This window comes from Typopeltis vanoorti, chromosome 11, assembly GCF_054136105.1.
Source record: "Typopeltis vanoorti isolate ZY-2024b chromosome 11, IOZ_Tvanoo_1.0, whole genome shotgun sequence".
NCBI classification, from domain to species: Eukaryota; Metazoa; Arthropoda; class Arachnida; order Uropygi; family Thelyphonidae; genus Typopeltis; species Typopeltis vanoorti.
In genome coordinates, this window is record NC_143559.1 from 112,686,762 (window position 1) to 112,712,097 (window position 25,336).

The 25,336-nt window shown below is 36.7% G+C and overlaps 1 protein-coding gene across 1 annotated transcript in view; it reads right to left on the minus strand.

Annotated features, from left to right (window-relative positions):
- Positions 1-25,336, minus strand: part of LOC150101953 (piercer of microtubule wall 1 protein) — a 122,562-nt gene that overhangs the window by 63,274 nt on the left and 33,952 nt on the right. Inside the window, exon 3 of the mRNA XM_090400908.1 lies at positions 3,923-4,094. Coding sequence (XP_090257034.1) covers positions 3,923-4,094 — 172 coding nt within the window. The remainder of the gene's footprint in view (positions 1-3,922; positions 4,095-25,336) is intronic.

Genomic DNA, 25,336 nt, shown 5'->3' on the forward strand with positions numbered 1-25,336 from the left:
AATAATAATAATAATGCGAGTTATAAATTAAATGTGATAAATTATGCAAAACAATATGGAAACAGAGCAGCAGAAAGACATTTTGGTCCACCACCAACAGAAAAAATGGTTCGTGAGTGGAGAAAACAAGAGGAACAATTAAAACTGCTATGTAAACACAAGAAAACATTCCATTCGCACCTAGAAAAATGGCCAGAATTAGAAGTACAAATGAAAAATTGGTAACAAATCATCAAAACATGGGAATATCTGTTTCTATGAAAATGATAATTTTTGAAGTGAAACGATGGGCAACTGCTAATGGAATTTTAGATTTTACCAGATCACCATCTTGGTGCTTTAGATTTATGAAAAGACACGGGTTATGCAAGTGTACAAAAAACACTCTAGCCCAAAAAATGCCGGCTAACTATGAAGCTAAAATTATAGAATTCCATAGATCTGTCATATCAGTGAGAAGGAAATTTAACTTTGAGCTTAATCAAATTGCAAACATGGATGAAGTGCCTCTAACTTCTGATGTTCCTTCAAATCGGACAGTAGATTCAACAGGCACCAAATCAATAGTGATCAAAACAACAGGTCACGAAAAAACTCACTACACGTGTGTTGTTGCACGGATGGAACAAAATTACCCCCATGTTAATCTTCAAGAGAAAAACGTTACCGAGAGATGAAATTCCTCGTGGCATTATTATCCATGTTCAAGATAAAGGCTGGATGGAAAACAGGAATGAAATTATGGATACAAAAGATATGGGCAAAACATCCAGGTGTGTTGTTTAAAAAGCCTGCAATGTTAGTGTGGGATCAACTCAGAGCACATAAAACAGAATCAACAAAGAAGCTTCTAAAAGAAATGAATACAGAATTAGCTGGCTTGTAAAGAAATGAATACAGAATTAACTGACTTGTAAGGCCTCCATTCCTGGAGGCCTTACAAGTCAATTACAACCCTTGGATGGATCTATTAATAAACCACTCAAAAATTTTATGCGGGAAGAATGGAACAAATGGATGGCAAAGCCAAATCACGATGTTATAGCAACAGGACATGTGAAACGGCCAACAATTTCAGAAGTATGTACCTGGGTGAAAAATTCATGAGAAGCTATGAAAGAAGAGACGATTATAAAGTCATTTAAGAAATGCAGGATAAGTAATGCAATGGATGGTACCAAAGATGACGCAGTTTGTGAAGGGAGTGACAACAATAGTTCAGATGAAAGTAATACGAACGGTGACATTAACGAGACGAGTGATAGTACCGAGTGTGAAGATGAACTGAATATTGCTAATACAAATGATTGCAACAATAAATAAAAATTAAGTAAGAATTTGTAAATATCTTTATATAATAAAATATTTTTTTCTAAAAATCGTCTCATAAATTTGGGGTGCGTTTCATCGTCTGAAAAATATGGTAATCTGTTATTTGTAAAGATTCCAATACTGTCAGATCTTACATTAGCTCTTCTCACATTCTTGAATACTAACTATGTCAATTTCCTTTCTAATATCTTCATTTTAAATCTTCTATCATTGATGCCATTTGTTCACCTCCCTAATTTTTCTCAAAACTCTCTTATCTATCTATGGTCTAGTCTTTGATCGATTGAGTCCTAACCCAATTCTCAGAACCATAGGTTAAAATTAGATTAAACACGATCTTGTATACTGGTAGTTTAGTGTTCTGGCTAATTTTTCTTATTCCTTGTAAATTTATTCAAATGGCTTTCCACCATACCAGTTTTGCTTATTCTGTTTATCTATTTCCAAATTTAATTGGCCTTCACTGAAAATTATGCCTAAATAGCTGAACTATTTTACTGGTTCTATGCTTTCCATTTCAATTCCTGTTTATACCCTATGAAGTCCTAGACTATAATTTGTCAAAGGATTAATTGGGTAGTATGAGCAAAGAATGTTTGTAAATTATACGTCATGTGGACCGACTAGAGACTTATGATGCTAAGTTGGGGAGAATTATAAGTATCACTGCTGATGTTAATTTCCATCAGGAAGATTTGAATAGACTTTTGACCTGGACAAAGGAATAGAGTTGCAGTTTTAATATTAAGAAGTGCAAGGTGTTGCATGCTGTACTCCAGGAAATGGATGAGATTCAAGATTTGTGAGTGATGGTTGATAGTAAACTGAAGTTTAGAGGCCATATTGCAAGTACTGCAATGACTGCATCGTAGTGCTGCTATGATAAGAGGTACTCTAATATGTAGGGATAAGGAAGTGGTTATGCCACTGTGTAAAGCACTGGTCAGACCACACTTGACTATTGTGCTCAAATTTGGTCACCTGCTTTTCAATATGATGTGGAAACATTGGAGAGGGTTCAGAGATGAATGACTAAGACAATATCAGGACTTTGGAATGCTGACTATGGAAAGAGAGAGGATGAAGAAATGTGGATCGCAGAGTTTGGTGGATAGGAGGAAAAGAGGTAATATGATAGAGACATTTAAGTTAATGAGATGACTTCATTGGATTAATCCAGATGGGATTATAAAAAAAAGCAAAAAGGGAAAAACCAGGGACCATCCCTGGAAGTTATGTAAGAATGTGGTGAAGAGGGGGTATGAAGAGTAGATATGTTACATGAGAGAATTGTCAGTAAATTGAACCCATCACCAGAATGTGTTGTTAATGCAAGGAGTGTTAAAGATTTTAGGATTTGGTATGATTAATGTTGTCAGTTGAATGAACCTCCCACAGTGAGTCTGCCGGCTCCATGGAGGTTGAAATAATAATAATAATTTGCCGACCTGGTTGGCCGAGTGGATAGCGTATCTGCTTTCCAACCAAAAGGCTGCAGGTTAGAATCCCGCCATGGGCATGGATGTTTGTGATTATTGTCTGTGGAAATACTAGTGGTGGTCGGCGGTAGATGGCATTGGTGTAGTTCGGTCAGTTGGTGATTGAATCGTGGAGACGGAGTTGTAGAGCAGGTGCCCTCCCTCAATGAGTCCTTGGACTCCCTGGAGGTGTCCAATAATAAAATAAAATAATAATAATAATATAGGAAGTGTATTCTCTTAGAAGGATATGTAAGGCATGAAGCCATATGATTTGCAGGGAAAAAATAAATTTCAAAAAAAAACTACAACAATTATACAAAACTGGCTAACTCATTTTCAGTTGAAAAGCCCTATAAAGGCTCCTCAATTCCTAGATGAGACTCAAAGGTCTTTCTAACCACAGGACAAATACATGTCATTCCCTTGAAGGAACTCCAGATAAATGGTAAAACTTCACATAATGGATATTGGAGAACAATCACCTTTCATATGTTATGTTGGAGTTTGAAAGGTTGGATATTAAATGGAAGCTAGCAGTGATTTATTATTATGTGACACCTCCAAGGAGTCCAAGGACTCATCGTGGGAGGGCACTACACATATTTAACCATCTCCCCTACTTCTTAATTCTCCTACCACACAACTACCATTAATGTCATTTACCACCAATCACTACCAACAACAGTATGTTTTTGTCTGTAAATTGTGTGTGTTCTGAATGCCAATTTACCTGTATGCGAGATGAAAAACACGAGATTCTGGGAGGGAAAAAACCCTGCTACCTTCATATGAGATTGGCTAACTCACCTTCAAATGAAAAAGCCCACATAAAGATTACGCTTGTAACAATGAGAATTGAACTTGGCCTTTCCTAACTGAGGAGCACAATATAACATCATTCTTCGAAGTGCACTATGGAGGCACTTACTTTATTTACTCATAAGTTAAATTCCTGGTTAGCAGAGGATAAACGCTGCATAAATGCATCTCAAATAGTGTGGTGGTGTATACATTTTAAAACTGTAAGAAAAAATTTTTTTAAAAATTAAAAATGCAGTTTACAAAGATAAAACAGCATTCAATATTCATAAGATATACATTAACCTTACCAGGATGCTCAAATTTATATGGTAGATTATGAGTTTGGTAATAATCAGAAGTCTTTTGGCCAGTGATTTTCTTTATTTCTTCTTTATCTTTCAGTTTTGGAATCTCATTGTGGTCAGATGGTATTTCTAATGATATTATATCAGGTGGCTCTGTTTGACTGGCAGAATCCTTCTACAGTAATAATATTAAAAATAAGCATATTCACCAACATAATGTTTCATTATTATAATAATATATATTTTTATGTCAATCCTTCCTCTTCCCCTACCCCCAAAGAAGTTATTAAATCAGCAATGTGGAGTCTGAAAAGTAATAGAATTCTTCTTGAAATAGAATGTGATTTTGGCAACTAGAGGTGTCAAGGTGGAAGGCTGCGAGGATGACCTTATATGGAGATAGTAGCTTGGGAGTATATCAAGGAGATGAGCAGCATCTGGGAAAAGTAATATGTTCAGAAATAGCACTACTGTTTTTTCTAGATACAAATGTCAGAAGTGTCAGGAATAAAGAGGAGTTCGTGGCATTGATACTCGGCCTGTCCAAAGATTATTGGTATCAGCAAAACACTGTTGATAGAACACAATGTTCTGAAAGGAACAGAAGTATAAGGATAACAGCATATTTCAGCAGCAGATGGAGTATTACTTATGACAAGTGATGGACTGTGCCCTTTCAGTAGAAACTGGAAGGTGAGAGTGTATGATGTGAGGTAGATGCGGACAAATATTTAGTGGTATGTTGCTATAGGCTAGTGAACACAGAGGGTGATCAGAGGAAAATGTTTATGCAAATTGGTTTGTTTTAGGAATTTTAACTATAGCAATATAAACTGGAAAGAGGAAACATACAGTAATAAAGAAACTGATTTCTGAAATTCTTAGGAACAAATATTTAGGAAGTATGTTGCAGAGAGAGAACACAAGGATCAAACTTTTGAATTTCTTCATAACATCAGAGGATCTGATTTGACTGAGAAGTTATCCTTGTCCAGTGGTGAGAGTAACCATGTGGTCTTGACTAGTTAGATGAGTAAGCATGCACAAATATCAAGTGAAAAGGATTTATGTGGAATTATAATTATTAAGACTTTGTATGCACAAATGAATACATGAGGATAATATTATTTATGAGGATCATCATGAATGTGTTAAGGAAGGATCTAGTCTCAGTAATCTAATGGCCTTTTATAATAAAGTATCAGGAGTGGTTGATGAAGGAACGGCACAAGTTTGCTGCAATTTTTCTGGATTTTGCAAAGCCATTTGATAGGTTCATATGTATGGTAAGTTGCAACATATGTTGATTTGGATATCAGGTTAGTGGATTGGAGTGTAAGGCTGTTGAAAGGTATCAGAGTTCTGCATGGTGAGAAGCAGTATCACAGAGAAAGAAGGTTCAGCAGGAGTGTGGTTCTGCAGGGCTTAGTACTTGGGCCAATGTTCCCTCTAAGTTTTACCAGTCCATGAAAAACATTTTGTGTGCAAGTTTCCAGTTTCAGAGGTAACATGTCCACTGATTTAATATTTCTCATATTAATGTTTCCATTTTTCATCTCAGACTCAATGTGTATGCTAATGTAATATTTCTTATATTAATGTTGACCTTTTTTTCATCTAGCTATAAGCTGTAAAACTGCAAGTAGTAAATTAATTCATTTAAATCTACATAGCTATAAAAATCCATCACTGTTTGCACAAGTTCAAGTGACTGTACTGTCCAGATGGTATGCACTCTAAACAAATATGCCTCTACTATTTGCTTATGTCAGTGTCAGTTCACCCACACAGCACAAGCTAAAAGTAACTAATTAGAGTATATTAACTTGGAATGGATTAGAGTAATGTTGGATTGGAGACATTGGAGAAATTGTTAAAAAAAATAAGTGACAAGTATGATCTATCACATAATTCATATTTAGAGTACATTCTAAAATTATTGACTGTAAATTAAAAATTATGAAAGCAGAAATTCTGTGTACACTGTTTATAGGTGTGTGTACTCCCTTTCAGACCGGTGTGCATGCATGCATGCATGCAGAGCTTACTGTTCAACCTTTATGTCAGTGATACTGTCATTGAATTGCAGGAAGATATATAGACTCTATTGGTGGAACTATATGAAAGGAGGCAAGGGATCTTGGTGAGATGGTAGATAGAAATTTGAAGTTCAAGAAACATTGTAAAGGTGTTAAGGCAAATGAGAGAACTGATGCAATAATACGAGGGATAGTGACAACCAGAAGTAAGAGTTTCAGTTTCAGTATATAAAACCCTAATTAGACCATATTTGGAATAATGTAGTCAGATCTTATCATAAGAATTTGAAAGAGATGAAGTATCTTCGGAAAGGGTGCAAAGGTAGATAACAAAAAAAAAAAGCGATTAGGACTGCAGAATGTTGGTTATGAAGACATATAGACTTAGGAGATATGTACTGTGCAGAATTTGGCATATAGAAAAAGAGGAGATGATATGATTGAGATATTTAAACTGTTAAGAATCAACCTTATTTCAAATCGGAATATCTACTTCTTCATGTAGCTTCCTCAGTGAGAGGGTGCAGCACCATGTCCTTCCAGTTCTCTCTGTTAGTGACTTCCCTTTTTGTTTCTGCATAGCCATGTGATCCTGTCCATGATCTTATATCCTCAAGCCATGTCCTTCGTTTTTTGCCTCTTGATCCTTTTCCCATAATTTTTCCTTCTAAAACTGTTAGTATCCTCTGTCCTGCTGAACCTCTCAGTACATGTCCTGCTAATCTCATCTTTCTCTGGATCATTTCCTGTAATAAAGATCTCTGTGTTCTCATTCTCTGTAGGACATCTGTATTTGTCACATGTTCTGTCCATGGGATTTTCAGAGCTCTCCTATAGCACCAATTTCAAAGGCCATTATCTGTTGCCTTACTCTCTTCTTGAATATCCAAGTCTCACTTCCATATGTGAAAATTGGCCACACTAATGTTCTTATCATTCTTTTCTTTGTCTCGATACTCACAGAACTTCTGAGTAGATCTTTATTTTTCCAGAATGTATCTTTAGCTATGGCTGGTCTTATTTTTATATCTTTATCTTGCTTTCCATCTGCAGTAAAGTAGGTGCCTAAATATTTGTATTCTTTTGTATGTTCAATTTGCATATTGTTTATGAATATTTCTGACTCAGATCTTCTTTCTTTTGAGATTTTCATAAATTTGGTCTTTTTTGCATTTATTATTATTATTATTTGACACCTCCAGGGAGTCCAAAGACTCAAATTCTTTACCTTCTTCAATTAGTAGCTGCAGTAATTTGATTAATTTTTTTCTGTTTTCTGCTATTAGAATGGTATCATCAGCATATTTAAGATTGTTGTATGTTATATCATTGATACTAATTCCTGTTTTTCAATCTTTTTCATCACTGTTCTCACTATAGATATTAAATAGATTCGGTGAAAGGATACAACCTTGTCTAACTGCACTTTTTATTTTCACTACAGAAGTCTCATTATTAAACAGCTGCATTTTCTGTTTGGTGTAAATCATTTTTATAATCTTAAGCACATCTATGTCTAATTTATCTAATATATTCAACATTTTATTATGTTTTACCCAGTCAAAAGCCTTCTGAAAGTCTATGAAGAATATGTAAATGTTCCTATTTCTTTCAAGTGATCTTTCTATTAGTATTTTTAGTTCCAGGATAGCATTAATGGTTCCCATTCCTCTTCTGAAGCCTTTCTGTTGTTCACTCAATTCACTGCTTAAGACTCTTTCAATTTGTTTATTAACAATGGTTAAAATAATTTTAGATGCATGGGATATTAGGCTCACAGTTCTGTAATCCTCACAATTTTGTGCATTATTTTTCTTTGGAATTGGTATGCAGATAGATGCTGTAAAAACTTCAGGTAATTGTATTGTTTTATAGATGTCCTGAATGGATTCCACTAAATAGTTGTTATTATTGCCAGTCAAAGCTTTCAGCAGCTCAGCCGGAATATTATCACACCCAGGGGATTTATTATTAGGAAGATTCTTAATTGCCTGTTCTACCTCCTTTATTGTGGATAGAGTGGCATCTGTTGTTACGTTTAAAAACTTAAGGTGTCGTGAATCATCTAACATGTTATCATCATCATCATAGAGATCTGATAAGTACTCCACCCATCTTCCATTTATCTTTTCCTTATCAATGAGTATGTTTCCCTCTTTGTCCTTGATGTTATTAGACTGTGTACGCTTTGCTTTTCCATTAAGTTCCTTCACTTTAAGGAATGCTTCTCTGGTTTTGTTCCTATTTTGTAATTCTTCTATCTCAGTGCACGGCCTATTTAGCCAGTTTTCTTTCAATATTTTACATAACTGTTTGATTCTTTTACCCAAAGTTTTATATCTTAACTTTTCTTCTTCATTTGCTCCTCTTTTCCATGTTCTTCTTTCATCAATCAGGTTGATTACCTCTTGAGTTATCCATGGTTTTTTCTTTCTTTCGTCTTGTTTATTGATGTGGTTTTTAGCAGATGTTATGATGCTGCTTGTACTCTATTCCACTGAGAGGATTCATTTTCGTTTTGCAATTGTGCAGACAGCAGTTCTGAAATATTTTCATTAAATTTTGATTTTACTATCAGATTTTGTACCATTTGCAGATCCCATTTTAGGAGTTGACTTCTTTTAAATTTTATTGTTTTCAGGCGAATATTCATCTTCAGTAAGACCAGTCTATGATCAGATCCACAGTCAGCACTTGGCATTACCTTTGCGTTCTGTATTCCATTGAAGTAACGTTTACTGACTACAATATAGTCTAATTGATTTTTGTATCTTCCATCCGGACTTTCCCATGTGTATTGTGCTGTTGGTTTTTGCTTAAAATAAGTGTTAGTTATGATGAGGCTGTGCTTGTTACAGAAATCAATCAGCTTTTGTCATCTCTCATTCCAAATTCCAAGTCCAAATGGACCCATGTGTGTAGATGTTCTCTCTGACCCAACTTTTGCATTCCAGTCACCCATAGCACAAATAACTCGATCTTTCTTACCTCCAACTTCCTTTATACACCATTCTATTCCATCATACATGATATCTATTTCTGCTTCCTCATTCTGTTCTGTAGGAGCATATATTTGAATGATCAGCATATCTCTAGGTTTAGATTTCATTAGAATTGCCATTACTCTATCTGATTTTTTGATTATATGGATAATGTTTTTATTAGTTTTCTTCTCTACAATAAACGCTACACATCTTCTTGATATTTCCCCACTTGATGTATATATTTTATATATCTTGCCATTTGAAAGTTTCGACTCAAAATCTGATGAACCTTTCCAAAGTTTCACTTATTCTAATATACTAATATTCAATCTCTCCATCTCTCTCATCACATTAGCCAATTTCCCACATTTATTCAATCCTCTTACATTCCAAGTAGCAATATTCAAGCAATTTCTGCGTCGAATTTCTTTATAGCAGTCACAGACTAACGATGTCACAGGGCCTGCTAGATCACCCTGACACCACCGTTCTGGGCATATTGAGACTACCCAGGCTTTAATTCTTTTCTGTTTAGACATGATACTTTACATAGCGGCATTTTTTTTTACGGAATGGGCCACCAGAACCATCCAACCCCTAATATGAATGGAGAACCATAGCTGTCGTTAGTTAGCGGGTCCCGTGAACCTAGCCGGGAGGCCTACAAAAGTAGTGCCACCCATCATTCCCCTCATCCACCACTGAGGGGAAGTCCCGATGCACCGTGACAGCCTAGCGAGCGGGAATATCTACATAAACTTTAAAAGTTTCAAAAACTTGACCAGAGAGCTTATGAGAATACAATCCTCAGCATCAGAGTTGCCTGAGCTTGCAATACTTAAAAGATGCAAACACTACATGGGTGCCTGTATCATCATCATCAGCTATTATCAATCCATTGCTAGATGAATGCCTTTCCAAGATTACTCCAAAATTGTCTGTCCATGGCTCTCCTTTGCCATGTGTCACTCATGCAAATCTAATGTCATCATTAATCCACAGTGATTAAGGTCGGTGTCGTGGTCATTTTTCCTCTCACGGAATCCAATTCAATACTTCTTTTGTCCATCATTGATTTTGTCTTTGAGCCACATGCTCAGTCCATTGCCGCTTCATATGTTTCACTCTTCCTATGATGTCAGAGACTTTGGTTTGATTTCTTATCCATGTATTCCTTTTGTGATCCAGTCTTGTGATACCAAGTATACTTCTTTTCATACTAAATTAGTGTTGTTCATAATTTTTGAATTCCCTTTGTATTTAGGGTCCACGTTTCATAGCCGTATGTCAATATAGGAAGAATTACTCTAATGTAATTTTCCAAATGTTTCCATCCAAGAATCATGTGTTTTTAATTTCATCCATGATATTTTGTTTCATTGATATATGTTGTCCTAAATATATAAGTAATGATCTACTTATTTAATTAAATAAGTACATCATTATATAAGTAATGATCTACTTATTTAATTTCCTCATTATTGATTTTTATTATTTCTGGTTGGACATAGCTATTGAACATAACTTGGATCTTCTTTAGGTTTATCTTCAGGCCAGTTGTTTCGCTAGCAATTTGGAGTTCATAGATATGAGTCTGTAATTTATCATTCAGAGTAAATATAACTGTCATCTGCAAGGCATAAATGGCTTACATATCTTCCATTTATCTTCAGACATTTCCCTTCCCAATCAATAAGTTTGAACATTTCTTCTAGGCATGTTGTGAATAAATTTGGAGATATTGTGTCACCCTGTCTTATACCTCTCTGTATTTCCACAAAAGAGATGTTTCCATTGAAATGAACTGCTGCTGTTACATTGGTGTATGCTGATTTGTTAGTCCTGATTATGACTCCTCCACTTGTTGGTTTCGTAATGCTTTAAGTATTGCACAAGTTTTTACAGAATCAAAGGCTTTCTCATAATCAATAAAACCAAGAAATAATGGAAACAGATATTCATTACACTGAATGATAATCTGTTGTACAACTTGAATATGGTACATTGTACTAAAGCCACTCAAAGACCTGCCTGTTCTTTTAATTGTACTAAATCTAGAGTTGTACACAGCCTATGAGCCAAGACGTCTATAAACACTTTGTAAACCACTGATGGGTCGGTAGTTCATCAAGTCTTCTACTTCAGCTTTTTTATATATCAGAATTAGGGTAGCCTTCCTCCATGTTCTTGGTACATCGTTTTATTATTATTACCCTAAGATCCCATGGAGTCGAAGACTCATCTGGGAGGTCCTTTTGTCATACACAGAGCTCATCATAGTATGCCTTACACACACACAAATTCTCTGCAGAAACTACCCTATCAGGCAAGGCATTCCAATCATTCACAACTCGGCATGAATCTCACTCTCTGGCTCATTCCCTCCTTATACAGCTTCCAGAGATGACCTCTGGTTCTCACCTCATCTCCCACTGTTTTCTATAAAACCTCTCTAACTTTGATCATATAACAACCCCTTACTAACTTGCAGGTCTCTATCACATCACCCCTCTTCCTCCTATCCACTAGACTCTGTAAATTGCACCTTCTCAACCTTTCCTTATATTAAACATTCCAGAGATCAGAAACTCCCTTTGTCAGTTGCCTCTGGACTCTTTCCAGCATCTCTTCATCCTTTTGAAAACCAGGTGACCAAATCTGTGCACAGTAGTCCGTGTGTGGCCTAATCAGAGCCTTATACAATTATTATTATTATTATTACGTGACATCTCCAGGGAGTCCAAGGGAGGGCACCTGCTCTACAGCTCTGTCTCCATCACCCAATCCACCAACTTCAATGAGCCTCAACTACACCAACACTATCTATCACCTACCAGCACCATTAGTATTTTCCCAGACAGTCACAAATATCCATGCCCATGGCAGGATTCGAACCTGCAGCCTTTTAGTTGGAGAGTGGATATGCTAACCACTCAGCCAACCAGGCCAGCAATGGAACTGGAATCTCCTTACTTCTACAAGTCAGTGTCCTCTGCATCATTCCCAGAATTTATTGCATTGTCTTCACAAATTTTGGCAATGTGTCCCCTAAGGATTTCAGATCCTTATCCACTATCACCCCAAGATCTCTTATTTCCTCCACCTCAGACAATATATCCTCATCAAGCATAAATTCTGCATCCCATCTTTGTTTTCCAAATTTCAAAACCTTACATTTTACAACATTGAACTTGCATCCCCATATCCATGCCCAATCACTCAATTTATTCAAGTCTTCTTGTAAAGGCCACAACATCTTCTCTACTCTTCATAGTTCATCCCAACTTTACATCATCTGCAAACAACTGGATATTCCCATCCAAATCTTTGCCAATATCATTAACATACAAGTTAAACAGCAATGGCCCTAAAACAGACCCTTGAGCCACACCACTATTGACTTTCCTCTTCCAGTATATTGCCCCCCCAAATACACAACTTGCTGGTACCTATATGATTAGCCAGTCTCCAATCCAATGCACTAATCTAATATCCAAGCCCATAGTTTGACTATCAATTTCTCATGCAGTAATCTATCAAAAGACTTTTCAAAATCTAAGTATACTACTGTGTATCCCTCTCCTCTGTCCAAGGAAGCACTCACCTTATTGAATAAGTAAGTATATTACTAAAACACGACCTCCCCCTTTAGCAAATCCATGCTGCCCATCAAAGATAATACCATTATTTTCAACCCAATTCTGGATCCTAGTTCTCACCAGCTTCTCCAACAACTTAATCACAACACCTGAGACACAAATAGGCCTATAATTTGATGCTTGACTTTTATCACCTCCCTTATGAAGCAGCACAATCTTTCCCTCCTTCTACTCCTTTGGAACTTGACCCAGTATAAGACTCATATTATAAAAATATATCAAGACAGATGTTAACTCCCTGACACATTCCTTCAGAATATGTGGTGATATATTATCAAGTCCTACAGCCTTATTAACATCAAGTTTGCTCAATTCGGCATATACCTCATGCTCACTTACAGTCACTCTCTCAAGAATGAAAGCCCTTTATGAACTGCTCATTAGATATCTCCACTATATCTTCTGTAGCAGTTGTTTTTGTATCATTTTTTAAAATCAATGTCAGCCTTCCATAATAATTTTTTTTTTTTTGCTGGCTACATATCAAAAGAACTCCCTAGGATTCTTTTTGGCTTTATAAGCTAACTACTACTCATACTTCACTTTTGCCACCCTTACCAACCTTCTGACCCTTGAAATACATTTACACATTGCTTCTACTAGACAATTCTTGAATATCCACCAAGCTGCACTAATCTCCTTTCTAGCTAACTCCTCATTCCAATGCTACACCTGCAAGCTGTCTCCTGAGCTCCTCATAATCACCAGCCTTGTAGTTCCCCATATACCCTTTTCTCACAGAAGTCTTCACACTGCTGGCAACCACCCAGATAATGGCCACTCTCACCAATCTGAGGGTGATTTGACACCTTATTTATAATTATATCCTCTGACAAGATGATCAAATCCAAGATCCTCATTCCTCGTGTGCCCTCTGTTACATACTGTCTGAGGTAGTTGTCCCTCAAAAACTCAATTTCTTTATTTCCAGTTACTATCTCATCATCCCAGTCTATATTGCTATATATTTTTTCTGCAGACATAAGGTAAATAGTTTTGGTATGATTTTGTAGATCATTTCCCTACCTGCTTTTAGAAATTCAGCTATAACTCCATCCTCACCTGAAGCTTTTCCATTTTGCATGCTTTGCATGCTCCACATAACTTCTTCGGTAGAATCTGTGGCACTTCAGTTATTTCATAGTTATCTTCTTCTTCATTTAATTTGTTCTCCTGATATAATACTGAGTAAAATTGTGCAATTCTTTTTGCTATAGCATATCTATCTCTGGTTATGGTCCCATCCTTTAGTTTGACTGCAACCATCTGTTTATTGCTGTTTGGCTTTTTTGAGACTACAGTTGTTTTCAATTGTTTGTTGTATGAATTTATGATTGAATTTTCTTCTTAATTCTTTTGTGATATATTTTCTGATTGTTTTGCACATTTCAGCGTATTCAATTTTATTCTGTAGGTTATTTGCTTGTTCATTTCTTCATAAGCTGTTTTGTTTCTTCAGAAATTTTGTCTTGTTTCTGTTCTGTGGTACCAGCTATTTCAAGTGAGCATTATAAAATAATGTAAATAAAATTCTATAATAAGATTTTTAAATCTATGGTTTTAGTTCATGTTGGTATATATATATATATATATATATATATATATTTTTTTTTTAATGCTGAGTTTGTGTACATTTATTTGTGTACTTGATGGTGTGTAGTGTTTGTAGAGAGCTCCTGAAAAGATAAGTGTTATTTTGAGTAAAAATTGGCAATATTGCTTGAATCTTATGTAGTATTGTTTACTTTTGGTAACTTAGTGTGTCTGTGTAATTTTTGTGTGTTTTCTGCATTATTTAATTAATATTTTGATAAGATACAATAGATAGCTTGCACATGGCACCGATGAGAAGAAAACAATGGCGTCCAAATCGCCATCTTTGTTCAAAAATTTTAACATAAGGGAGTTTGTTCAGTGTAATGTTTGCAAGATGTATGCTTTGTGGAGAGCGGTTGGAGTTTGGTTTGATAATGATAGTGGAGTGAAAATGTGTGCTGAAAGTATAAGGGAAGTGAGGATTTGAAGTGTGTCTCAGGTCACGAGATTAATGTTGAAAGTCAGAATGTAGAAAATAGTGATATGATAGGAAATGGCGATGTAGTACCAGACAGCTTTGAGAGCAGTGTTGAAAGTGAGAGTGAAGGTAAAAATACAGAGTGAGAAAATGGCTTAATGGATAAAAAAAATGAAGAGTTAGTTTCAATGAGTGAGATCGCATGGTTTTGTGGAGTGACACATAGGGCGAAGCGGCAGCTTGAGCATTTGCAAAATTGTTTACAGAGCGCATCAGCTAATAAAAGGCAAATGTATGATAAGAAAAATAAGAGTATGATCAGGAGTGTAAGAAAAATGAGGAGCGAGTGTTGTACGATGATTCTTTAGTAAGAGGTGTAATAGATGAGAGTTTGTTAAAATCGTATTTACTGGATGTAATTGAGTCTATCAGAGTACAAAAACAGAGGGTGAAAGAAATAATAGTAGTGACAGGAACAAATGATTTAAAAGGAGATAAATTTGCTATGAGAGAGGGCCTGAAAGAATTACTAGAAGTAGCAAAAGAGAAGAGTGAGAAAGTTAAGATAGTGAGTCTGTTGCCACGGTATGACAGAGAAGAGTTGAGAAGGAGGGCCAAAATTTCAAATGACTCAATGCACAGGTTATGCAGGAGTGGTGTGAAGTTTGTGGATGAAAGGATTTATATAAGATGGATGGTTTGCATCTGAATGGATTTGGTGTGCGGAGACTGGAAAAAGTGTTGTTGAATGAAGTGGATGTGCAGAATCAAGGAAACTAGTTATTAAGGAAGGGGGGGGTGGATATGCAGACTTTAGGGAGGCAGTTTAGTTTATGAATGTCTATAATATGCCCGAGCAAGTACGAAGGACAACAAATCAGAATGGGATAGTTAGTATAAGGACATCAGGATATATAGTCAGCCATTGCCTCCTGCAAACACTCCTTTACCACCTCCCATGCACTATTAACATCCAGCCTTTGCAGTTTTACATGCCATGGCACTGAACCAAGCAATCTCCTAAGCTTGTCATACTTTTCAGCCTGGTAATTCCACATGTATCCTGTCTTAATTGAAAATTCCACACATTTAGCCACCTCCCAGGTCAAGACCCTATGATCACTCTCACCAATTGGTGGCAACATGATCATATTCATTACAGCCAAATTTTCGGATGCAATTACTAAGTCAAGCACTCTCTGACCCCTAGTATTTTCCATTACATGCCGTCGCAGATAGTTATCCCTTAATAACTGCATGAAATCCAATTCCTTCCTCCCATGTGTCCTCTCATCCTTCCAATCAATGTTACCATAGTTGAAATCTTCCATAATAATTACCCTCCTTCCACTCATTGCTTCTATTTGCTTATGCATACTATCTCCACCATCCATTCCATCACCTGGTCTATAGCAGCACCCAACTGTATATTTTGTTCTGCTAGCCTCAATCTCACATCAAATAGCCTCAAATGTGCTCCTTTCTCTATCCTGCAGTTCTACTTCTATTCACCTTGGCTGCAGTTCATCAGCTATCATCAATAACACTCCTCCTCCCATTTTATTCTCTCTGTCCCTCCTGAACACACTATACCCCTCACATTCTATCCCACTAGCTATATCATTTTCTATCAGCCATGTTTGCCTGGAAGAGCCAACCAAGGTCAAAAACTCTTCCTTCTTGTTCCTAATACTCCTGGCATTAGTATACATGAAATGCAGAAGCCTGCTGGTTCCACCCCTATCCTGATGACACTCCACACATTCACAAACTCCACACCAAATAGTAAATCAAGTAGGGGTTAAATGGATGAATAACACCATTAAGCTTGAGCTGCAAAAAAAGAAACAACTGTGGAGGGAATTTAAGGAGAAAGGTGACCTGCAGGCACATGAACGGTATAAAGTGCAGGCCAGAAGGGTAACGAGTGTGGTAAGAAAAGCAAAAGCGGATTATGAAAGAAAATTAGCCATGTGACTAAAGAGAATCCCAAACAGTTTTTTGATATGTTGCAAGTAAAAGAAAAAGTGTATATGGCAGAACGATTTTAAAGAATGCCGATGGTGGAGAGGTAACCGAATAAGTTGATATAATATAATATAATAAATTTAGTTTAATCCTTTATCCAAGTGTGAGCAAACAAAGTTTGCACCTGAAAATATCTTCAGGACTGGGGTAAGGTAGTACAACACCGGGAAACTCGAAGCAAAGGTGGGCCATGCACACCTTTTGGCAATTCCTATAGGTAAAGATGACCTCGGCATTACTTCTGCTTGGTATCTCCACTTTCGGGCCTGGTTCCCACTGAAGAGACCTCAATAAAGGTTGAAACTAGTCTGGGTAGTGGCCCTTCCCTTGATGCATAACATTATACATATCCTCGAGGAGGTGCGTTTTGCATTATGGGAGATACTGAGATAGGAGTGATGTTAGCTTGGTCCACCTTTGCTACGAGTTGCCCGGTGTTGTACTACCCTACCCCAGTCCTGAAGATATTTTCAGGCACAAACTTTGCTCACACTTGGATAAAGGATTAAACTAAATTTATTATAGTCTAACCAAATGAAAAATAAACTTTCAAAATCAGTTAACATAGTGGAATTACTGAGTGAGCACTTTGCAAGAGTATATCATCCAGGTGGTGATATTGCAGGAATGAAGGAACCAACAGCTTATATGGGAATTGTGGTGAAAGAAGTGGAGATGAATAGTCTATGACATAACCTCAATGTGAATACATCTGTGGGATTGGATGGTATACCAGCTTGTGTCATACGTGAAGCTGCTAAAGAATTGTCAGTGCCCTTGACCATTTTGTTTAATTTGAGTCTCTGGTCTGGGTTAGTCCCGAGGGGGTGGAAAGAGGGGAAAATAGTTCCACTGCATAAAGGAAATTCCAAGACTGCTGTTGTAAATTACCGACCGATCAGCATATCAGGAGTCGTTGTCAAGATCTTGGAGAAAGTAGTCAAGTGTATAATATAATCATGTATTCACAAGAAAGATATTTAATTAGCCAAATATTTTGGTCTGAAAATTGCAGACCATCTTCAGTGCCACTACAAGAACAGTTTTAAAAAATACAAGGTGGAATACTAACAATAGATCATTTATAAATAGAACAAGCCATGTGATGTTATATCACTAAGTATTAAAGGGAAATATTTTTAAGCAGAAACATGATTGCATTAAAAATATTAATTAATAATTTCAATAATTTAAATAACATAAAATTAATATGAATTAATGAGTTATCCTGATTAGACCTTTCCCAGGTTTTTGATACAGATATACAGTCATTTCAATTCAGGATAGGACAATGGAGTAAGGCCTCTATGCTTTCTTTGAATAAACGTCCAAATTTATAGCGAGATCTATGTAAGAGGCGAGTTTTTGACCAAAGAATGTTGTGGTTAGTTTCTATCCCATGCTGAGCCAATCCAGATTTTTCGGGTTTGTTGTGATGAATGGAGGATTGATGTTCTTGGATTCTTTTTTCTAGAGAGCATCCAGTTTGTCCAAAATAGGAGAGATCACAGTTGCAGGGAATTTGATAAACTCCAGGAAGAGACATAGTTGAGTGTTTGTCTTTAGAAGAAGGAAAATGGGAAGATAATTTGTTAATAGGTGAATAAGTAGCTGTTAACTCATATTTCTTCAGAATTCTTGAAATAGGTTCTGAAATCCTGGAGATGTATGGAATTGGAACTCGAAGTATTAAATCTTTGTTGTTTAGTGGTGGATTATAAGAATTGAGAAGATGGTGTGTACTCTTTTTGGAAAAGCCATTGAGTTTCATGTGCTTCTGGATAGTAGAAAGTTCTTTCTTTAGAAAATCAGAAGTAGAACAATTAGTTTTGGCTCTTCTGATTAGACATTTTATGATTCCTGTTTTTTGACAACGATGATGGGCAGATTCTTTAAGAATATAACGACCTGTGAACGTTGGTTTCCTGTAAACTTTAGTTGCAAGAGTATTTGAAAGTGACTGGATGAGGAGAATGTCTAAAAATGATAACTGATTGTTTTTTTTCCATTTCCATAGTAAACTTTATACGATGATGTAAGGAATTGATACTGTTTAAAAAAGAAGGTATGGAGTCTTTGTTGTGAGGCCATACAGTAAAGATGTCATCTATATATCTTATTCAAAAGGATGGTTGAGGAAATATAGATGAGAAGAGGACTTTTTCTAGATGTTCTAAATAAAAGTTGGCTAAAGCAGGAGAGGGAGGACTTCCCATGGCCATTCCAACTTGGCTGTAAAATTTGTTTTGACATAATTAGAGGCCATCCCTGGAAGTTACGAAAGGAAACTGTGAGCAAGAGGGTAAGGAGTGATTTCTTTGTGTGGGTGGTTGAACCGTGGAATGCACTGCTTGATGGAGTGGTGGGAGGGAGAACGGTCAATGAGTTTAAGGAGTGGTATGATAGACTTTGTGTTTCTTAGGGGGGGGGACCTCCCCTCGATGAGTCTTGACAGACTTTATGTTCTTAGGAAGGACCTCCCACGATGAGTCTTTTGACTCCATGGAGGCCTGAATAATAATAATAAGAAGAAGAAAAAGAAGAAATATCCAGAGTGTATTACAAAATCGAATAGTTTTATAATGTCTTCTGGAAAGATGTCAGCCAGCAATTTTAAAGTCTCCTTGAGAGGTACATTTGTATATAAAGATTCTTATATCAAAGTTCACCATAAGAACTGTAGGTTGCAATGAGATATTTTTCACTTTTTCTAAGAAATCTGAGGAGTTTTTAAGAAAGGAACTAGAGTTGCCTATGTGAGATTTCAATAATTTAGCTAGATATTTGGCTATACGGTAAGTAGGAGAATCAATACAATCTACTATTGGACGAAGAGGAAAGTCAATCTTATGTATTTTAGGAAGACCATAATATCTAGGAGGTCTTGCAAAATGAGTTTTAAGTCTTTCAATTGTGTCTCTATCTAAACTGATGACTTCATCTAGGAGAGAATTTAATTTCTTTAGTTGTCTGTTGGTTGGATCATAATCAAGTTCTTGATATATGGAGTGATCTTGAAGTAAAAGAGAAAGTTTTCTTCTGTAATTTGCAGAGTCCATAACTACTGTTGCTTTCCCCTTGTCAACTTTGGTGATAATGAAGTGACTGTTTTTTCTCAAGATTTCATTTCAGAAAGAGATATTTAGACATTCTTTTTTTTTTAGACTTTCTCCTCATCCGGTCACCTTCAAATACTCTTACAACTACAGTTTACAGGAAACCAATGTTCACAGGTCATTATATTCTTAAAGAATCTGCCCATCATCCTTGTCAAAAAACAGGAATCATAAAATGTCTAATCAAAAGAGCCAAAACTAATTGTTCTACTTCTAATTTTCTACAGAAAGAACTTTCTACTATCCAACAGCATATGAAACTCAATGGCTTTTCCGAAAAGAGTACACAACATCTTCTCAATTCTTATAATCCACCACTAAACAACAAAGATTCAATACTTCGAGTTCCAATTCATTACATCTCCGGGATTTCAGAACCTATTTCAAGAATTCTGAAGAAATATGAGTTAACAGCTACTTATTCACCTATTAACAAATTATCTTCCCATTTTCCTTCTTCTAAAGACAAACGCTCAACTATGTCTCTTCCTGGAGTTTATCAAATTCTCTGCAACTGTGATCTCTCCTATTTTGGACAAACTGGACACTCTCTAGAAAAAAGAATCCAAGAACATCAATCCTCCATTTATCATAACAAACCCGAAAAATCTGGATTGGCTCAGCATGGGATAGAAACTAACCACAACATCCTTTGGTCAAAAACTCACCTCTTACATAGATAATGCTATAAATAAATTAAGCTAGTGGTGTACCACAGGGTTCTGTTCTTGGACCACTACTGTTTAATTTGTTGATTAACAATATAGGAAAGGATCTGAGAGGAACTGTTCATTTGTTTGCTGATGATGCAAAGTTGGGTAGAGCAATGGTGAATGCACAGGATGTCAAAATTTTGCAGGATAAATTTGGATAGTTTGGAGGACTGGGCTAAGGAAAATGGATGTCAATTTAATGTGGCAAAATGTAAGGTTATGAATTTTGGGGTGAAAAGATTAGCAGCAGTATACCACATTGGTGGAACTATACTCCAGGAGATTGATGAGGCCAGGGATTTGGGAGTGTTGGTGGATAGGGAGTTGAAGCTTAGGGGGCACATTGCAAAAGTGGCTAAATCAACTCATCAAATCACTTGGTTACTAAAGAATACTTTGACAAGCAGAGACAAGCAAGTTATTGTTCCTCTGTATCGAGCCTTGATAAGATCCCATCTAGACTATTGTGCCCAGATTTGGGTGTGCCAGGGCTTCTTCTTGATGGGGAGGAAGTGAAGAGGAACCAGAGGCGAGTGACCAAGATGATAGCAGGTCTATGGAATGAACCTTATGAGAACAAGCTGAAGATTTGTGGGTTGCAGAAATTGCTTGATAGGCAGAAAAGGGGTGGTATGATTGAGACATTCAAATTACTGAATGGTTTCTATAAGATTAATTCAGAAGATATTTTTGAGAACAGGACTGGTGGTGGGTGGACTAGGGGCTATCCATGGAAACTGGGCAAGAGTGTGATTAGCAATGGTGTTAGAGCTAGGTTTTTTACTTGGAGAGTGGTAAATGAGTGGAATAAGCTGCCAGAGTCTGTGTCGGTGCCATGACTGTGAATCAGTTCAAGGCGAAGTATGATAGATACCGTGTGAATGTTGAATACATGTTCTTGACATGATGTTAGGGCCTCTCTCGATGAGTCTAAGGACTCCTTGGAGTTGCCCGTAATGATAATAATCTATGTTTTGCTTTGATCTTCGAAAATTTTTCTTCTTTCTTTTTGGCAGTTTATTTGAATCTTACTGCATACCATATGATAGTCACTTCCAACGCTGAAGGTGTTTATATCAGAACAGTCCTGAAAGATGTTTTTCTTGTTGCTGAGGATAAAGTGAATTTCACTAGTTTTTTTTCATTTGAACTTTTCCATGTCCACCTCCTATGTGTTGTTTTCTTGAAAAAGAATTCATGATGTAGAGGATTTTTTTTTCTGCAAATTTACAATATTAGATTGCTCCTCTATCATCCCTCATGCCATATCCAAAATTTCCCACTGAGCTTTCATCTGATTGCTGTATACCAATTCTAGCATTAAAGTCTCTCGTTACAATTTTGAAATGATGTTTTTCTTTATTGTAAAGTTCGGATACATCATGATAGAAGGCTTCCATTTCTTCATCATACAGTATGACTTATTGTTGGTGCATAGACTTGGATAATCTTAAGAGTATCTTTTTGAGATATGGACAGCAACACTTATTATTCGATCAGATATACTGTCAAATTCTATTATGTTGTTGTTCAATTTTTTGTAAATCGTGAATTCAACTCCATTGATTCTTTCCTTATCTTGGGCTCTATAATACAAGGGTGGTCTGAAAAGTTCTTGGGCTCGACCATAAGTAGCAACGCAATTGGCAAGATTTTTTTTTCTAAGTTGGTGCATCCATGTGAAACTGCAAGTCATTCTATCAAGTAGTTTGTTTTATACAGCTGTCTGAAGCAAAAGTGTTGTCTGTATCCCTTGAAATGCATAAATTGAGTATCGTGCGATAAACTGAGTTATAGGCATTTCAAAAGAGCATGTAGGATATATTTTGCATGAAAAATTGCAAATGAAAAAGCTTTGCGCAAGATGGGTGCTGCGCTTGCTCACAGCAGATCAAAAACGCACTCGCATGAAAATCTCTGAACAGTATTTGGGGCATTTTAACAAGAATAAAACTGATTTTGAACATCAATTTATTACTATCAATGAGACTTGGATTCACCATTACACACCAGAATCCAAACAGCAGTCAAAACAGTGGACAGAAGCCGGTTGTTCAGCACCAAAAAAGACAAAGTCGGTTCCATCAGCAGGAAAGGTCATCGGTGTTTTGGGATGCTAAAGGCATTTTATTTATTATCTTGAAAAGGGTAAAACAATAACTAGGGAATATTATTCCGATATTTTAACCAGACTAGACGAAAAAATTCGTGAGAAAAGACCCAGTTTGCAGAAGAAAAAAATCATCTTTCATCAGGACAATGCACCTGCCCACAAAGGTGTTTTGGCAATGGGAAAATTAAGGGATCTGCACTATGAATTGTTGAACATCCACCCTCTTCCCCAGATTTGGCTCCCTCTGACTTCTATCTCTTCGCAAAACTAAAACTCTTCTTCGCTGGTCAGCGTTTTTCTTAGAATCAAGAGGTGATTACAGCTGAAGAGGGGTATTTTGCAGATCTTACTGAGAACCAGTACAAGGACAAGATAATGGTGCTGGAGCATCGCTGGAATAAATGTATTAGTCTTAAGGGAGATTATGTTGAAAAATAAAAATAATTGTGAAATTATAAATTCGTTTTTTCATTGTTAGGCCGAGAACTTTTCAGATCATCCTCGTACAGTATGTCTCCATTTTTTATTTAAGAATTTCTTCACCATTACGTCTAACTTCACACAGTTTGTGAATGTCCCATTTTAGTTGCTTTAACTCTTCATTTAGTTCAGTTAGCAGTGTTTCACTGCTCAGAGTCCTGCAGTTTAAACTTCCAAGATCTAGTTTCCAATGGCAGCGTGATCTGATTACTCAAGGATTCATAGCATCCTCTGCCTTCATGTTTGACTGCCAGCTGCCATAGGTAGTAATAATCTGGCCTCTGGGGAATAAGGGCCATTTTATTCCTGTTTAATTCATCTTGGAAGATTGGGACATAATTCACCATGCTGGCCCACTGCGGGTTGGTGAACTGCCAGTGCCAAAACTGGCCACAGCTCTTTATTCAGTATATTCAGAGCTGCCATGATATCCACTGGATGGTAGTCAGGGTTTCCCCGTATCTGAAACCTTGGGGACATGCTTTGTAGCCAGTGGGAGCCCTGGGTGTCTGTATATTTGCCTTTAATTAGTGCTTATGATAAAGGTTTCACTGGCCTAACAACTGTTTCAAACTGGTTGGTTCTCTTTGGAGACCAGGCAGAAACCTTATTGGGGGGGAGGACCTCATTCAGTAACAAAGCAATCCTATTTCAGAGTTGTATTTTTCATAAGTGAACTCTTAGTTAGTACATCCTGTACGTCTCATTTGACTGATGAGTACCCTCTTGTTTATACCTCCTCCTTCTTCTTCCTCTGAAGGTTCTACTTAATTTCATTATTTATTCATTTCATGTTTATCTATTTATTTTTCACTACAGAAATTTAATCTTGACACTGCCATCAGCAGCTAATATTAGACTAAATCCCAGATTCTATGGATCTCCTTTCCCTCCAGCTGTTCATGTCATAGGTAACCAATATATTTCCTGAGCTTGTCAGTCTTGTTTCATTTTTCCACTCAGCTCTCTTCTTCAGTGAAATGTGCACCCTCATGAAAATCACATAATCTCACATCGTGGCGACTTTTATTATCACTGTATGAGATGTTATTGCTAAATCCAATGCTTGTGTCTGTTATGTGGCCTCTACTGCTTCTTTGATCCTTCACTTGGAGAGAATACAACTTTTCTGAGATCATCAATAACACTTATCCCCATCTTTTATCCTTTGTCTTCTTGAAAAATGCTATATCCATTGCATTCTATTAACAAATTTTCCCATAATTTTTGTTTAGCTACTTTTAAAAATAGCTCATATTTTCCTTTATATTGTTGTGTCCCTTTCTCTATAATTTCTTATTGTACCTATGTATTGCACATCAAGTCTCATTCAGGAAGTCACGTGGTATCTCCAAACACAAAGAAATTGTCTCTGGGTTGAGCCAAGACCAGTGAAGCAAGGTCTTTGGAATCTCGCTTCTTGCAAACTCTAGAATAATTTATTTTTTTGCTGCGCCACCTAAAGTAATTGGGTTAAATAAGGTACTTTAACCGAGAAGTGATTCCAAAGATATACAATGCCGACTAGTAATATGCAGGCGTGACCTGAATCAGACTTCCTTTGTTTCCCGCTTAGATTCGTATATCCTTGTTGCAGGTGATGCATTGGATTCTGTAAATTTATTCTTTTTTTTTTGTTATTATTGGCCTCCATTTACCTTCCTCCCAATTGCCCAGTGAATCGTTTCTACTAAAGAAGAACCTGGTGATTTCGAGGTTTCTAGGTCTATCAAGTACTTTATCACAATTGTGGCTCATTTCCCTTGACTCCCTCCCCTCATCTGTTCCAATGCTAATGCCATTCACTCTTCACACAGCAGATCGAGACTCATCCAAACTCAAATTCCCTTTCTCAGAGCCCTTTTCATCCAATGTTTCCTCATTTAGTGAGTAAACCTTTGATTTATTATCTACTTTGCCATTGTGCCTGGATCTTAGGTTGTACTTAGTCTGTCTTGATGCCTTCATTTGACTCCCGATATCGTGATCCTTTTCTCTCATCATGGGTGATGTTTGCATGCCCAGGTAATTTCCCTTTGACTATCCCCCATGCCTGTAGTATTTGTTAAAGTGGTTACCTGCAGCAGGATCTTTCTCGTCCTCTGTACATTCATCCTTATTTCCCTTTCTCATCTTGGATCTCATGTTAGGTCTTTCTTCCGTGTGAAGGGTGTACCTCTTCCCTCCGTACGCACTCTCCAGGGAGTCCCCTTGATAAACCAACCTATCTGACCTGGTTTTGTACAGCTTCAGTCTGTTTGAATGAACTAT